This window comes from Schistocerca serialis, chromosome 1, assembly GCF_023864345.2.
Source record: "Schistocerca serialis cubense isolate TAMUIC-IGC-003099 chromosome 1, iqSchSeri2.2, whole genome shotgun sequence".
In the NCBI taxonomy this organism is placed as follows: Eukaryota; Metazoa; Arthropoda; class Insecta; order Orthoptera; family Acrididae; genus Schistocerca; species Schistocerca serialis.
In genome coordinates, this window is record NC_064638.1 from 690,218,541 (window position 1) to 690,236,902 (window position 18,362).

Genomic DNA, 18,362 nt, shown 5'->3' on the forward strand with positions numbered 1-18,362 from the left:
GTCTGAGTATAATATACATGCGTAGTTGTGAGCGGTATCTTTTTAAGCACCGTATCTCGACCAATTTTTGATGCAGTGTCTGAAGTTCAATGTATCCTATGAAGATTTGAAATAATAGATACCATTACTCAGAAAACTATACCCGTGTGAAACTGAAATTCATTTCCTTTTTCTTTTAAGGGAATGCAACACAGCTAGAAAAGTATATTTGAATGTTGGTGATCATTCTTGGTAATATTTTACAGGTGGTTTTCTTCGGCGGCTGGCCAACCTCTCAACGTCAGTACCAGTTGTACCAAGAGACTTAAAGAAATTTCAAGCGACGGCTCTAATTTGCGCATCACTGTGGAAGGAGGAGGCTGTTCGGGTTTTCAATACAAATTCGACTTGGATGAAAACATTAATGACGATGATGTGTAAGCTGTTTTGATGGAGATTGGAACTAATCTAAGTATTCCGTTATATTTTTAAGGAAAGAAAGCAAAAACCTAAACGACGAGTTATATTGCCATCTATGTTCTCATAGTGTCTGTTAACAAGAGAATACAGATGGCATTTTTACTTAGGAGTGATGGTTATTCGCAGAAATTTATGGGGGGGGGGGGGGGGGGTGCGTGCGCCAAGGCTCCAAAATTGCCATTTTTTTACATAAGTGAGTTGGTCAGATAACAGATAACATCCCACAAGAACTGGGTGCTACAATTGGCTTAAGTTCATATATTTGCAAAAGCCATCATTGTGATGGAACCATACAAGAAAGTAAATAAATGTAGATTAAGCAGCCACAGGAACTCACTTCTAAAAGTGTGCGAATTCTGCAGGGAATAAAAACTGTAGGCTACTCCAGATTCCAGGGAGCATTTCAAAATCTAGAGAAGTTTGAATCAGTCAGTGTGCATTGTACACATTACAAAGTAATACAATTCATCCCCTAATTTATGGCTTAAATAAGTACATATATTAGTGTAATTATGCCTATAAAATTCATTTCCATCCTGTTGCTAGCTATGATATGAGAGAACTCTATTCATCAACCTATAGACAACTTGTCGAATCACATAAACATAATGAAGAGCACGGTACCTCAGCTTTTAAACTTACATATGTTGTCAGCTGAACTTGGAGCAATAGGTAGATTTTTTTCCAATGCTGCAACTGAACTGAGCACAATATGACCACACCATAGCTTGAGCAGGTATGCTTGAAGGATATTAATTTATTGACTGAGCATGTTAAGCTCTACAGTTGCCTTGATTTTATTTGCAAAGAGTAGGATACGTATTAGTATCATGTTTCTCCCTCTCTTTTATTCTGTGCACATTCATTGCTGCACTACAAGTGAAGAAGACACTTGTGTAACACTAAAAAATAGGTAGGAGGAAGGCATTGGCAAATCACCTCCACAAGGACCTTATCCAGGACAATAATGTGTACTGGTACACGTTGCTGGAAATTATTGTAAATTTTTCATAATTTCCTTTTTTAGTCTCGCAGCATAGGGCTGCAAGTGAAATGAATTTGTTTATTAAAAAAAGGCAATGCATGAAGCCTTCAGTGGCTACTGTAGCAGAATCTTATTGAAAGTTCTCACAAAATGCAAATAAATCTGGTTATACAGAAAGTGGCAACAAAGTTAGTGTCTAGACACTTGTGGATGACACCAGAACTGTAATCAAGTGCGGCTAAGCAAAAGCAGAAATGCTGAATTCTGTCTCTTGGCGTTGCTTGGTAATTTGGAAGAATGCCTGCAAGAGATACATATAGGAGGAGTGTCTGTATGGAGACAGATACTTAGCCGGCCGGGGTGGCCGAGCGGTTCTAGGCGCTACAGTCTGGAACCGCGCGACCGCTACGGTCGCAGGTTTGAATCCTGCCTCGGACATGGATGTGTGTGATGTCCTTAGGTTAGTTAGGTTTAATTAGTTCTAAGTTCTAGGGGACTGATGACCTCAGAAGTTGAGTCCCATAGTGCTCAGAGCCATTTGAACCAACAGATACTGATTATGTTTATGGTGATGACAAAAGATGATCGATATGGATTTTGTGTACAGCCTGCTAAAGAATCATCACTTCAGATGATCAATATTTGAAATGATTATTTTAATTTTTAAATTAAATCAAATCACAGGGCTAGGTAAATGGATGAGTGATGGTAAGTGGATGAGTATTTATTGTAAAAAGTAAGACTGTAAAGATAATTATTGCTTAATTCAATCACAGCAGTATGTTACAATTTTTGAGGGTGCTGTTGGCAGGAACCTAATAGATCGGGTCAACCGAAGTGTCCGATCCCACTCGTTGGCTTTGACCTGTGACGTAAGGCTGTTGTGGTGTGTGACGTCACGACGGTGCGGAATTTAGTTTGTGAGAGTGGCGTGTTTGTAGGTGTCGTTTTGATGCGATCGGTGGTGCTCTCTGGTGGTGTGTTAGGTGATGTTTTTGGTTTAGTTTGCGAGTGTGGCGTTGTGTGTGAATTTTGGTAAATTGCTTTTTTTATGTCTTTGGTAGGTATGGATATGACTGACAGGGTCAACAGTTTTCGGTTGGTGGCTATGATGAAGGACAGTGCGTTGTCTCTGATAAAATTTCTTCAACTATTCAGATTTTTTGATGAAGTCTTGAAGTGTTCAGTATGTCGTGAAGAAATGAGGCTTGCTTAAAGTTCCGGCTTCTCAGACCATGGACGGCTGTATGTGGAGATGTCGTAAGGATAACAGGTCAAGGGAAGTGTTTGATCCCAATGTGTGGCTGTGAATGTTGGTATTGGTATCAGGAGATGTTTTTGAGCTATATAGGTCAAGGGAAGTGTTAGGTCCTAATTTATGAGATCTGGAGCTGCTGTTGAGCTATACAGCGTGTTACAAAAAAGTACGGCCAAACTTTCAGGAAACATTCCTCACACACAAATAAAGAAAAGATGTTATGTGGACATGTGTCCGGAAACGCTTAATTTCCATGTTAGAGCTCATTTTAGTTTCGTCAGTATGTACTGTGCTTCCTCGATCCACTGCCAGTTGGCCCAGTTGAAGGAGGGTAATGTTGACCTCGGTGCTTGTGTTGACATGCGACCCATTGCTCTACAGTACTAGCATCAAGCACATCAGTACGTAGCATCAACAGGTTAGTGTTCATCACGAACGTGGTTTTGCAGTCAGTGCAATGTTTACATATGCGGAGTTGGCAGATGCCCATTTGTTGTATGGATTAGCATGGGGCAATAGCCATGGCGTGGTACGTTTGTATCGACACAGATTTCCATAACGAAGGTGTCCCGACAGGAAGACATTTGAAGCAATTGATCGGCGTCTTAGGGAGCACGGAACATTCCAGCCTATGACTCACGACTGGGGAAGACCTAGAACAACGAAGACACCTGCAATGGATGAGGCAATTCTTTGTGCATTTGATGATAACCCTAAAAAAGTGCAAATGTTCTCTTTGCGGATGAGGCTTCATTCAAACGTGATCAAATTGTATATTTTCAGAATCAACATGTGTGTGGTGACGAGAATCCACATGCGATTGTGCAATCACGTCATCAAGACAGATTTTCTGTGAATGTTTGGGCAGGCATTGTTGGTGATGTCTTGATTGGGCCCCATGTTCTTCCACCTGCGCTCAATAGAGCACGTTATCATGATTTCATACGGGATACTCTACCTGTGCTGCTAGAACATGTGCCTTTACAAGTACGACACAACATGTGGTTCATGCACGATGGAGCTCCTGCACATTTCAGTCGAAGTGTTCTTACGCTTCTCAACAACAGATTCGGTGACCGATAGATTGATAGAGGCAGACCAATTCCATGGCCTCCACACTCTCCTGACCTCAACCCTCTTGACTTTCATTTATGGGGGCATTTGAAAGCTCTTGTCTACGCAACCCGGTACCAAATGTAGAGACTCTTCGTGCTCATATTGTGGACGGCTGTGATACAATACGCCATTCTCCAGTGCTGCATCAGTGCATCAGGGATTCCATGCGACGGAGGGTGGATGCATGTATCCTCGCTAACGGTGGACATTTTGAACAATTCCTGTAACAAAGTGTTTGAAGTCACACTGGTAGGTTCTGTTGCTGTGTGTTTCCATTCCATGATTAATGTGATTTGAAGAGAAGTAATAAAAAGAGCTCTAACATGGAAAGTAAGCGTTTCCGGATACATGTCCACATAACATATCTTCTTTCTTTGCATGTGAAGAATGTTTCCTGAAAGTTTGGCCATACCTTTTTGTAACACCCTGTATAGGTCAAGGGAAGTGTCCGATTCCAGATGATATTGTGTTTGGTGGTATTTGGGAAGTTTTGTGATGTCGGTTTTTATCGTCATTTTGCGTGGTTTTGTATGTGGGTGGGTGTCTAAATTTGTTTATATTTAGTTTGTCCCCCACCCAAAAACCCCCTATTTCCCGCGCTTGTCCCGTTAGTGTCATTAGGCTTTTTGTGGAACATGTGTGTGTTTGTTTTTCGATGTATTTTCGTCCTCGTAATGGGTACGTAATGACTTTATATGCGCCATATTGGAATTGTAGTTTATGGTTGTTTCCGCCATATTGTGACGTCATGGGTCAAAGCAGATGGGCGGGATCGGACGCTTCCATATTTCCAGTAGATACGCTTTAATTGCTGCAACTGAAATGAGCAGTCTTGCTTCTCCTCTGAACATGTTATTACTTTTGACAATAAAAACTGATAAACTTACCTTCACCCATCCACCTACCTAGCCCCATGATATAATTTAGGAAATTGTTTGAAACATTCATTGTATGTATAGCATATAAAAGCTTAATTCAAACTTTAATGAGCTTGTATTTTATAGTTAATTATGCTGCTGGACTTTGTAGAAGTAATAAGAAATACCTAATGGTGAAAGCCATGTCTAATTTTAAATATGTCTGACTGACACAATTATTATTGAATTTTGATATTAACGTAAAATGAGATATTAGTTTCAAATTGGATCGGAAAATTCACTTCCTTCGCAGCACATTGTGTGTCAATCCTCACAATCAATATCTTACTCTGTGACAGTTGCACCATCTATATATATTGCTTGCAAGCATTCTTCCAAATTACCTGTTCCTTTATTAAGGAAAATACAGAAGTACTGCCTCAGTTTAACTATGGCAGCATTGCAAAGATTAGTGATATAGATATTAATGTCAGTGGTGTTGAGAGACAACTGAAACAACTAAAATTGAACAAACCTCCAGTGCCTGATAGAATATCTGTCACATTCTGTACAGAATTTGCAGCTGAGTTGCATCTTGTTTTAACCATAATATTCTGTAGATCCCTTGAACAAAAAGCTGTGCCCAGTGATAGGAAGAAAGTACAGCTTACACGGGTATCTAGCTACGACAAGAGAAGCAAAAGTGATCCACATAACTACTGCCATTTCTAATTAATGTTCATGTCTTAAAATGTTCACAAAAGTAAACTGTGTACCTACTTCATGAACATAATATCCTTTGACTGCAGTGTCAGTGAGTCGTGTTTGGGATCAGTGAACTCGAAACAACATGGGTGTAACTGTTGGTGAGTATATGAAACAGGCTGTCATAGGTAATGCAAGTGTCTAATTGTGGCTATTAATATAAAAAGGAGATTCTTTACAAAACACTCATATGACCCAGCCTAGATTATTGCTCCAGTGTATAGGGGCCCATACTAAATAGGCCTAACAGGGGACATTTAATGTAGAAAAAGAAGGGAAGCAGAAGAGGTTACATGTTTACCTGACTCGTGTGATCATTATGGAGATTCTTAAAAATCTGAACTGGCAGATGCTTGAAGATAATCAGTTATCTCCTCAAAGCCTACTTATAAATTTTCAAGAACCAGTATTAAGTGAAGAGTTTAGGAATATACTGTAGTAGCACTTTGTGTCTTGCACCCCTAGTGACACTAAAGACGAGGTTAGACTGATTACAGCACGCATGCTCTCCCTCTTCCCCCTCCCCTCTCCCCCCTTTCCTCCTCCCATCTCCTATTTCCCTCTGCCACCCCCCCCCCCCCCTCTCTCTCTCTCTCTCTCTCTCTCTCTCTCTCTCTCTCTCTCTCGTTTGCTTTCTCTAGCAGCTACATGCAAATGGAAAGTAACCTTAGATCTTCAGGCCAATACTCTTCATTTGAAATTTGAACTTTTTGGTGATAAAAGTGACCCTTGTCCCATTAACTACTGAAATGATTAGTTTGTTGTTAGTGGAGATTGTATTTTTGCATTTGTATCTGGTCACACTTACCCCTTGCAGTATTTGGGCAACTAAACATGTGCTTCAGATCATGTATTGTGGCACGTGATGATTACCACGCACAAGGTTAACAGTTAAATGTAACATGCAACACATTGTTATCAAACTGATACAAAAATGACTGCTGATTGTATTACTTGCTGAAATAACAAAACTTCTGCTTCTCGTGTGCTCAACCCCAGCCCCTTCCATTATTGTGTAACATAAAACTTGTAGGTTGAATTGTGGCAGATGTTAATTATGGTTTTAACACACTCAAGTCCATAAGCTGAATTATTTCAAGCATTCTTTTCATTATGTCTGTCTGTGACTCAGTGCCTCCCACATATGTTGGGTAGCAATCCAACCTTTGCTTATTGTTGTTAAAGCATGATCTTAGAGTGACTGTTGGTTCTTTCAGAATGACTTGGCAGTTTTATATTTGGCTGTTTGCTTTGAATATGGATAAATGTAACTTAAATGTAGCTAAATAGAAGGGTATCAGACAGTTACATAGAGGACCAATTCCTAACATCTTTGCTGAGGGAATATGGAACGGTGCAGAATGAGTCCAATCAGTTCTGTTGTTGGTTCCTAAAATACTTATCAGCTGTACACTACAAGCAGGACCTCTTGTGCTCTACAAGGGGCACATTAACTTCTCTGATCAGCACAGCCAGCAAACCTATTCCTGTTTATGTTGGAAACTTCACAGGATTATGTGTGGTATGGTCTGGTGTGATCTGGTCTGTTTTACCAACATCTGTTGGAAAACTGCGACAGCTAGAGGCAGTGACTTGGAACACTATTACTCTGTTATTGAGTGCCACAGTGGTTGAGTGCCCACCAAAGGAGGTGGACTTGGATGGCCATTAGGTGGCACTGTGGCCATGGACCTCTATGCTCACATGGCGAGAGCGCCACCGTCTCACTACTTGAGTACGCATCCAGTAAGGTTCCACACAGCTGATAGGCAGACCCCCCAGCACAGTTCAGTGTTCACAGTTGTAATTGTCGCATCTATTTTCTTTGTACTGGGACTGCTTGAAAACTACTTGCTTGTCACCCTGTTATTCTCTCTGGTTGTGTCTTGGATTTATTGCTCAGCTGTTCTTGGCGTTATTGTCGTCATTATGGCAAAGACTTTGCGTATCACTCATGTCATCTAGTTTGCTTGTCCTTGTCCTGGTCTGTCATCTTGTGTCCAGTCTGTCTTACACATTTCACTCCCCTACTGTTAGTTTGGGTTACTCTTCTCCACCCGGTTCTCTCACCTGGCGGCTTCCTCTGTTTCTCCACTTCTTCCGGCGTTTCTCCACTTCTTCCGGCGTTTCTCCACTTCTTCCGGCATTTCTCCACTTCTTCCGGCGTTTCTCCACTTCTTCCGGCGTTTCTCCACTTCTTCCGGCGTTTCTCCACTTCATCCGGGGTTTCTCCACTTCATCCGGTGTTTCTCCACTTCATCCAGTGTTTCTCCACTTCATCCAGTGTTTCTCCACTTCTTCTGGAGCTCCAGTGTTGCACCGATATCTGGCTACCTGTGGATGTAGTGTTGGTGATGAGGAAAAGGGATATCATTTAGTAGCATGGCGGCTATACTGGTTTGCCTGCTGCAGCAGCTCCAATTAGAGTTGTTACAATAATAGCTTCAAATGGACAAACTCGTTGCACACAAGGCAGAGATACATCAGGCTCCAACACTTCCTGCTACTGACACTTCGTTACATCCCCCGTTGTTTCCGCCTATTGATGGTGCTAAGGAGGACTGGGACACTTACTTGTATCTCGATCAATATTTATGTCTTGTGCTGCACCAGAAACTTGCTTCCAAAAGTTGGCCTAACTGTCAGACACTGTCACACTCTCCTTTCAGGAGATACACTTTCTGCTATTATTCCCAAAGATACCATGTGGTTGCCTCCAGGCTCAAGTTCTGTCAATACCATAAGCAACTGGATTCTTTGATTTGTGATGTGGTGGTCCAACTTGCACGGATCTGGAGGTCTGCACTGCAGTGTTGAAACTAAATAACTCCTCATTGGGGGACATTTTGCACATCGCACACTCGTTCAAAATTGGACAGTCTGCTGACAAACAACTCATGGCGAGGCGACAAGATGTGGCTGTTGGGGCACCTCCACACGCTTCACTTTCACACTGCAGGAAAGGACAGCCCCAAGTTGCAGCACCAGTGTGATTCCTCCCTGTCTTAAGTCACTGTGGCTTCTAGTTTCTCATTGCAGATCTCAGAGACCACTCCCTTCATGCTCATAGCGATTTTTACACTCACTCCCTGGTGGATTGCCCTGATCACTGGGGATCCTGCACACTTTGTGGCAAAGAGGGCATCTTTGGTCGATGTATCATAGCTGCATAACTCACCCCGGCCCACGAGCGCATCAGGACACCATACATGCATTGCAGTCGGAAGTCCTGCAGGGTGACAATTTCAAGAAGTAGTTACATCTTGCGTACCGTGTTTATAACAGGCACATCTGTCTTCACGTGGACATGGGAGCAACAATCTCTTTCATCAAATTGGACAACATATGCATGACTGGGCTCATCCGAGTTGTTTGCACCCTCACAGCATTTGGTGGTCTATGGAGACAGTTCTGTTGCCCTTGGTGGGCAGTTCTTGGTAACAGCAGCCTACAAATACATTACATGGCTCATTGTGTTATTTTTTGTCGACCACCCATTGGCTGCTAACATTTTTGTCATTGGTGTCTTTGCACTGTTTGGGTTTACTATCTGCGATAAAGTCAGAGCTGTATCCAGTGCAGTCCCCTTTCAGGAACTGGACAATCTTTACTTGGCATTTACATCACTGTTCGACTGGATTTGGGCTGTGCTTTGGATTTTCAGGTGCACATCACCCTTTGACTGGGTGCCACACTTCGGTTTACCATTTCAGTGGCTTTATATACTGCAGTGAAGTAGGAGTTTCGTTGTCTCCAGTTTCCTGGAGTTGTTGAGCCTGTGAAATCTAGTGTATGGGCTCAACCCCCTTCGTCATACTCAAGAAGCCCAATTGTTCTCTTTGATTATGTGGGGATTTCAAGGCTACCATTATTGCTCAATTGGTGGTTAAAACTTGTCCTATACTTCGGACAGAAGAACTTCTTCACAAACTAGTTGGTAGGGAATACTACTCAGAGATCGACCTTACTGATGCTCACCTTCAATAGCCTTTAAATGAGACATCCCAGAACATTGTTGTCTTCAGTACGCCCTTTGGATTATCTAAGTAGAAGCGACTTCCATTTGGCATTGCCTCAGCTCCAGCAATTTTTCAAAGGTATCGGGAACAACTGACACTGCAGTTCCATCTGTGAATTACCTGAATGATCCTATTCTTACGGGACCCTCCTGCTTGGAGCATTTACAAAATCTCTGCTCCCTCTTTACAACTCTGCCAGATGCTGGTCTGCATCATTTGGAGAAGTATAGATTTTTTCACCCAGCAGTGGAGTATTTGGGGCATTGGTTAGCCAAAGATGGAATCAGGTCTGCCGATCGAAATGTCTCCTCCATCAATTTCCTTACCTGCCAAGGAACTTACCTGAACTGCATGTGTTTTGGCTGAAGGCAGTTTTTACTCCAAATTCCTACTCCAAGCAGCCCACAATGCACAAAAGAGGTTCCCTACAACTGGACCCCTGCATGTGACCAGACCTCTACCCAATTACAAACCGTGCTCAAATCTGCCCCTTGTTTCATGCCATTCTCTCCAGAATGTCCATTGCTTTTGGCAGCCAATGCATGCTGCATTCGCCTGTAGCATTGGGACATTTCTGACGTACAGGAAAAAGGATGGCTCTGAACTGCCAATTGCATATGAATCCAGGTTGTTGACACCTGCACAGAGCAATTTCTCACAGATCGAAAAGGAGGCATTGGTGATAATGTTTACCATTTAAAAAAATCATGTCTACCTTTTCAGGACAAAGTTATCTCTAATTACAAATCACAAACTCTTGGTTACATTATTCTAACCCCAATCCAACATCCCAGAGTGAACACCTCTCTTGCACAACATTCTAATGCCAGCACCTTGTTACATCTACCCAGCCCTGTGTTTTGACCAACATGGGGTCCTCAGCTTCTGCATCAATACTGTACGACACTATATGTGGGCTGGTTTCCCCATCATGACCACACATATCACCACTACCACACACCACAAACCACCCTGCAGCAGATTTGGCAATAGGTGATCTGTGGCGGCCAACCTGACTCATCCACTGGTTGGTAACCATGCTGAATCCATGGAAACCCAGTTGCCACAGGCTCTCAGTTCTCAATGAGTCATTCTTTTGAATACTGAGACAGACACAATCAGGTAATCCTTCCAGCCAAATTGTAGAAGTCAGTCCTGTGCTTGCTGCTCCAAGAACATTGGGGAATGTTCCACATGATGGTGTTGGGTTGCTGATACGTATACTGGCAGGGTATCAACAGCGATGTCAAGAGTGTGGTCCATGGCTGAAGGGTGTGCCCAGCACCGAGCAGTACCACCACAATCATCTGCACCCTAGCCTGCACCCCACTGTCTCTGGGACTGTATCGACCTCAATTTTGTGGGCCCATTTTTGGGATCAAAGTAGTTGCTCATCATGGATGCCTATTTAAACTACCCATATGTGGTACAGAAGGTGTCCACATGATCAACGTTGCTCCCACTGCCTTCGCACAGGGTTTGGCCATTGAAAGGTTACCTCACATTTTGGTCTCCAATAATGGGCCGCAATTCATGGTGTCTGCATTCTAAGAGTTCTGTTTGGCCACTGGCATAAAACATGTACTCTGCTATCTGTTCCATAATTCCTCAAATGGTCAAGTGGAACATCTCATTCAGACCTTTAAGCAACAAATGAAGGAAGCTGTCAAATAATCTGCCTCTCCATTATCCCTCACCCTGCGTTTGAGTACCTATTGTACTGCGTCCGATTGACGGTTGTAGCCCTGCCAAGCTGCTTCACAGGTGCCAACTGCTGGCCCTGCTTTATACTCTGATGACGCCAACCCCTCCCACACTCTCCTCATGGCTATCTCAGCATTACGCACCTGATATGGCTGTGTGGACCTTCTCCTGTGGGAGTACTGAGGGTTGGACACTGGTGATGGTAGTAGAGACCCACGGTCAGGGGCTCGAGTGTCACCACCAAGACCACCTCCAGCCTTGAGCGCAGGTCATCCACTGCCTCCCCCGCTGCCATCCAGTGACCAGGAGACCACAGGGGCAGTGCCACTGGTGACTGCCAGTGACCCCCCATAGCTTGACTGGCACAACATTCTGCGTACATAAGGATTGGGATAATCCTCCAGTGCTCTCACCTCCAGTGGTGTCACAATGGACACTGCTGAACATCCTCTCTGGCCGCAACCGGCAATCAGAGCAACTGGGTTTCAACAATACATCTTTCTCCCACCCACACTGCCCCCCCCTTCCCCCCTCACAGCACAGTCTGGGCCATTTCCACCCATATGTGCCTGTTTTTGTTGGGCGTGGGGTTTGGGGGGGGGGGGATCTGTTTGTGGGCACTAAGGAGGTTGAATGCCCACCAGAGGAGATGGATTTAGATGGCTGTCAGAGGGACTCACAGCTTTCACATCTATCTATGTTGTACTAGGACTGCTTGATAACTACCTTGCTTGACACCTGTTTACTCTCTTTGATCATGTATTGGATTTGTCTCTCTGCTGCTCTTGGCCTATTTGTCATCATTGTGGCAAAGGCTTTGCATAGCACCTTATTGCCATAAAGGTTGTTGTTCTTGTTCTGGTGTCTCGTTTTGTCCACAATTTGTCTGTCTCATTTCACTTGCTTTCTATTAGTTTGGGTTACTCTTCCACCTGGGGCATCCTCCATTTCTTCCAGAGCTCCAACACGCACACAGCACCCTTAGATGACAACCAACACCTGTGTGATTTTCTTTATGCACAATTGCAGAATTTCTTTGCAGGCACACGATGCTGTAAAAGATAATGAAAATTTTGTTCTTGACAGTCTGTCCGTAGACGTATGATGCTGCAATTATGATCATAAATATTGAAACACAGTAATGACACACTAGCAGAAACTGATTACAGCAAATGTCAATGTGTATTTTAGATCTGAGAATACACTAAATTAACTGAAACTGATAATTACAATTTAAAAACCCTTGTCTATACTGTTTTGATCATAAAATTCGCCTGGGAGCTTACCATTCTGTGGTGAGTATGTGCTCGGCTACCATGGGACCCAGCCTTTGCAGCATTACTTTCTCTTTCTGTGCTGCAAACCTACACTTTGACTATCTGTTACCTCCTCTGACTTTCTGTCGGATGGTCCTTGTGGTTTAGACCCTTCTTGGACTTGTTCACGAATTTGGCCTTGATTTCTAGTTGCACTCCCAGTGCTATCTTCACCTTCTACGCAAAGCCTTCCTGTTGCCACAGTATCTCATGGTGGGAAGCCTTCAAGTACCTGCACAATGGTAGCTCTCTGACCGCACAGGGATTGCAGTATTGGTTCCTGCACCACACACTTCCCACATATGCCTTGGAGTATCTGCCTGTCATGACTGGAGCATGGGGACTGCTGACAGGGGACAGCCGACAAAGGATCACTGGCCACGTAGCCATTTCTGTGCCTGGGTGGCGCCCTTGGGGAGAGCCCCCTTTTGGAGTGGGTGGCACCATGGCTGATAGTTCACACATGAAGCAACTTAAACTGCCTCCCACTGGTGGTAACATGGCCTCAGCAATCTCTTCAAATGGAAAGGCCTCGTATAGTGCAACAAAGTACGATCCCAACACGCTCCCTTCCCTTGCCACACCATGGAAGAAATACAGGAGTAGACAACAAAGAGCAAAATCCTTCCTCCAACACCTGATCTGCGGGGACTCTTTGTTAACCAAAAAGCCTTATTTTTTGTGGAAAACATTGAGGACAAATACGGGGAAGTTGCAGCCGGCTCTGAGAGGAAAAGCGGTTCCCTCCTCATTAAAATGCAATCTCCTTTCCAGTAACAGGCACTGCTCTCTTGTGGAAACTGAGGTTACATACCCATGACTGTCACTCCCCACAAGAGTCTCAGTATAGTCCGAGCCATCATCTTTCACTGTGACCTCCTTCTGCAATGTGATGATGAGCTGCGGGCCAACATAGAGTGACAGGGTGTGAACTTCATCTGTAGTGTCCATTCATCTGTAGTGTCCAAAGGGGACCAAAGGAAAACAGAGATGCTACTGAGGCCTTCATCTTGGCTTTTGAGGGTGATACATTGCCTGAGAAGGTCAAGGTGGTGGTCTACCAGTGTGACGTGAAACTCTATATTGCTCCTCCTATGCGATGGTTCAGGTATATGAAGGTTGGACTTGTCTTCCCATAGCACTGCTCCCCCTGTGTGTAGGGATTGTGGACATCCGCTGCACGCAAATGTTCCTTGTGCCCCCCCACCCCCCCCCCCCATCTGTGCAAACTATAGTGAGCTCCACTCTCCCTGCTCCCCAGACTGCTCCGTTTTTAAGTCTGAGAAGAAAATTCAGGAGTATAAGATCCTAGACAAGCTCACATATCAAGAAGCCAGAAAAAGTATGAGCATCTTAATCATCTTAATCCCAGACAGATGTCACAATCGTACGCTACATTTGTAATGTCATGGCCTTCTCTGCCAATGATGCCTCCTTCTGTTGCACCTCTTACAGTAGGCCACCAGAGCTACTCGCTGATATCTGTGGCCACATTCTCCGACATGAGGACCCCCCCTCACTGCCAATGCAGAGCCCTCCTGGCGCTGGTTCACTCGCTCATAGACCGCCGTAATTTGGCTACTTTGAGGTGCCATCTTACCACGCCAACTTAGCAGATATTTTGCGTGCGAAGATGGGTTCTATTCATCCATGTACGCTTTCCTTAGGCTTCCATGCTATAGAAAATTTCCCTTAGTAGGATTTCATATAACAATGCAAGTTAGTTTCGTGTTAGTTGGTATTCTTGATATTCACAACAGTTGGTTTACTTTCAGAGGAAGTGATTGTTGATGTCAGTCAGCTGATATTTATCTTGTAAACTTTCAGTGAGGTAGTGCAGTTCCCTACTGTTCGCACCCAGACTTATAAACGACTAAAAGAATACGTGACTCATCTTTAGAAAGAGTTCTGAATGAAATTTTAGATGAAGATTCTGACTCGGGGAGTGAAAGTGAATATGAGGATGGTGTTATGGAGTATGATTCAGATCGGGAAAGTGATGTGGATGTTAGAGAAGATGAAGATAGCGCAGCTTCAGGCAGTGACCATCAGGATGTTATTGTGGCCAAGTCTGAAAGAAGGTATGTAACCACACAGCCTAGAATTCCTCGGAGGTCTGTTGCTAATATAGTAAGAGAGCAGGCAGGAGTAACTCCAGCTGGTGTTTGCCATTCACCTGGAGAAGCCTTGAAGTTACTTCTTACGCCTGACATCATGGATGTTATAGTAAAACATTCAAATGAAGAGGCAGTTAGGAGAAATGTTACTTCGACTAATGAGAGAGAGTTGTATGCCTTTATAGGAATCCTGATACTTATGGAGGCAAATAAGGACAATTCTGTCAGTGTACACGATCTTTGGTCAGACCTAATGAGTCGGCCAGTTTAACGGGGTATTATGGCAAGAGAACGTTTCAAGGAACTTATTGCAATCATAAGGTTTGATGACAAAAGTACCCACCAGCTAAGAAGGGAAGCAGACAAGTTCACAGCAATCCGTGATGTTTTCAACAAAGTAAATGATAGGTTTCCACTACTGTATAAACCAAGGGTCCACTTCACCATTGATGAGGTGCTCAGCTTGTTTAGAGGGCGCTGCCCCTTTAAAATATTTATGAAGGATAAACTGGGCAAGTATGGCATCCTTATACGCAAGATGTCCAATGCAGTTGACAGATACGTCTTGAATATGGAACCCTGGCAGGTAATGTTCAGAATTTGTCGAAAGAAGAACGTGGTTCAGCAGCTGTCGTCAAACATCTGGTAGCACTTGCGAAAAATACTGGACGAAATATTACTACAGACCGATACTACACATCGGTGGATTTGGCGGAAGAGTTATACCAAGACTACAAAGTTCCTACAGTAGGAACTCTCCAGTCAGACAGGAAGCATATTCCAGACATAATGAAGAACACGTCAAATCAAGAGCTATATTCATCAATGTTCTTGTTCACAGACCCATCAACAGGTAGGCCTCCAGTAACTTTGGTGTCCTACATAGCAAAAACGAAACCAAGTAAAAACTTACTGATGTTGTCAACAATGCACCAAGATAAAGACACTGTTGGAGGAGAGAAGAATAAAACCGAGATAAATGCATATTATAATTCCACTAAAGGTGGAATTGATACCTACACCTGCAAGAGGGGAACAATGAGCTGGCCTCTATCTGTATTTTACTCTCTCATCGACATTTGTGCTATCAATGCAACCACCATATTCTTCCAGCAACATCCAAGATGGAATGAAAAGAAACACAACAAATGGAAACTTTATCTTCTGCAAGCTGGGATGGAACTAGTGAAATTGCAGGTAGAAGAAAGAAGAGCCAATGCAAGAGGGTTATCTAACCAAATTGTTCAATCAATGGAGAGTATTCTACAAAAGAAAATCTAAGAAGTGACAACAGAAGCACGTCAGCCTCCTGCAGGGAAAGGTTGGTGCCATATTTGTGTAAGAGAAACTAAAACAAAGAAGCAGAGGTACAACAGTCTAAGTAAACCAAAACAGTATTGTGGACAGTGTCATAAACATGTGTGTAACACACATTCAGAAAAAAATTGTAAAGTGTGTCTCTTGCCTTGAAGTTGAGGACTCAGAGTAGACTATTGTACATGAACACATCTGTATTTTGTATTGTAATATGTCAATTTTTTATTCACTCAATCCAATATTTATAACAATTAACAACATTTATAAACCGATGCCTTAGTTAAAATACATAAACCATTTGGAAAGTTGTAATTTTTCGTAGTTACACTTAGGCTTTCTATGATTTGGCTTTTGCTACTTGATGGATGAAGGGACTGATGACCTTGCATTTTAGTCCCTTTCAATCCAAACCAACCAACCAGTCAGGCATAAAATTTTGGACTGGGTAACCTGCAAATGACTGAAGCAGTTTTTCAGCTTGATACTGATGAACATTTTTAGTCATATGGAGAAACCCATAGTAAAATATTTTTTGTCACATAAGTTCCCACTGTCTACCAGCAGAGCAGAAAGTTGATGGAGGTAGTTGCAATCACATTAGTGTTTTATAACAGCACAACATACCAAGGAGTTGCAAAGTTGTTGGCATTAGTCGCTGACTTCATGGTGTTCATGATTGTGGTTGGTCAGCAATCAGAAATCCCTTTCTCAGCTCTCCATTGTCACCTGATTTAACTACAAGTATTTTTTTTATTTTATTTCAATAATATTGGAAAGTCCTGGGTGGAAAACATTTCACATTTTGGAAAGAGTAGTGGTAACCACTCACCTTATAATTGAGGAGAGATTGGTCAGTAAATACATATAGGACTTAAATGATGCTCAGCTTTCACACAATATCCTCCTTTGGAACTAACAAAGACACACCTACACATCCATGGCTACATTGTCTTTTTGCTGTTTTCTGTCTTGAGTGAGGGGTTGTGTTGGTTCAAGTGGTGCAATGAGGTTGAGAGGGGAAGGGAGGCTGATAAGTGGAAGAGGGACAGCAAAGGAACAGAATAGGGACTGCAGCACCAGTGAGCAAGCCTGTGTACTGGTAGGAGAAATCACATGATGAAGTGGACGATTGATGATACTGTTACCGACGACTGTGCCGCTAAAGCGGAGTTATTGATCGCCGTTTTCCGAAATTCCTTCACCAGGGAAGACGAATGGAATATTCCAGAATTTGAAACACGAACAGCTGCTAGCATGAGTTTCTTAGAAGTAGATACTTTAGGGGTTGCGAAGCAACTCTAATCGCTTGATACGGGCAAGTCTTCAGGTCCAGATTGTATACTGATTAGGTTCCTTTCAGATTACGCTGATACAATAGCTCCCTACTTAGCAATCATATACAACCGCTCGCTCACTGATAGATCTGTACCTACAGATTGGAAAATTGCGCAGTTCGCACCAGTGTTTAAGAAGAGTAGTAGGAGTAATCCATCGAACTACAGACCTATATCATTGAAGTCAGTTTGCAGTAGGGTTTTGAAGCATATACTGTATTCAAACATTATGAGTCACCTTGAACGGAACGATCTATTGATACGTAATCAGCATGGTTTCAGAAAACATCGTTCTTGTGCAACGCACTTAGTTCTTTATTCTCACGAAGTAATGGCCACTATCGGCAGGGGATCTCAGGTTGATTCCGTATTTCTAGATTTCCGGAAAGCTTTTGACACCGTTCCTCACAAGTGACTTCTAATCAAGCTGCGAGCCTATGGGGTATCATCTCAGTTGTGCGACTGGATTCGTGATTTCCTGTCAGGAAGGTCGCAGTTCGTAGTAATAGACGGCAAATCATCGAGTAAAACTGAAGTGATATCAGGTGTTCCCCAGGGAAGTGTCCTGGGACCTCTGCTGTTCCTGATCTATATAAATGACCTGGGTGACAATCTGAGCAGTTCTCTTAGGTTGTTCGCAGATGATGCTGTAATTTACCGTCTAGTAAGGTCATCCGAAGACCAGTATCAGTTGCAAAGCAATTTAGAAAAGATTGCTGTATCGTGTGGCAGGTGGCACGTGGCAGTTGACACTAAATAACGAAAAGTGTGAGGTGATCCACATGAGTTCCAAAAGAAATCCGTTGGAATTCAATTACTCGATAAATAGTACAATTCTCATGGCTGTCAGTTCAACTAAGTACCTGGGTGTTAAAATTACGAACAACTTCAGTTGGAAAGACCACATAGATAATATTGAGGGGAAGGCGAGCCAAAGGTTGCGTTTCATTGGCAGGACACTTAGAAGGTGCAACAAGTCCACTAAAGAGACAGCTTACACTACACTCGTTCGTCCTCTGTTAGAATATTGCTGCACGGAGTGGGATCCTTACCAGGTGGGATTGACCGAGGACATCGAAAGGGTGCAAAAAAGGGTAGCTCGTTTTGTATTATCA

General features: G+C 43.1%; 1 protein-coding gene across 1 annotated transcript in view; it reads left to right on the forward strand.

Annotated features, from left to right (window-relative positions):
• The window catches only part of LOC126480681 (iron-sulfur cluster assembly 2 homolog, mitochondrial), a 35,621-nt gene that overhangs the window by 349 nt on the left and 16,910 nt on the right, over positions 1–18,362 (forward strand). The window contains exon 2 of the mRNA XM_050103909.1: positions 246–416. Within this exon, the coding sequence (XP_049959866.1) occupies positions 246–416 (171 nt within the window). The remainder of the gene's footprint in view (positions 1–245; positions 417–18,362) is intronic.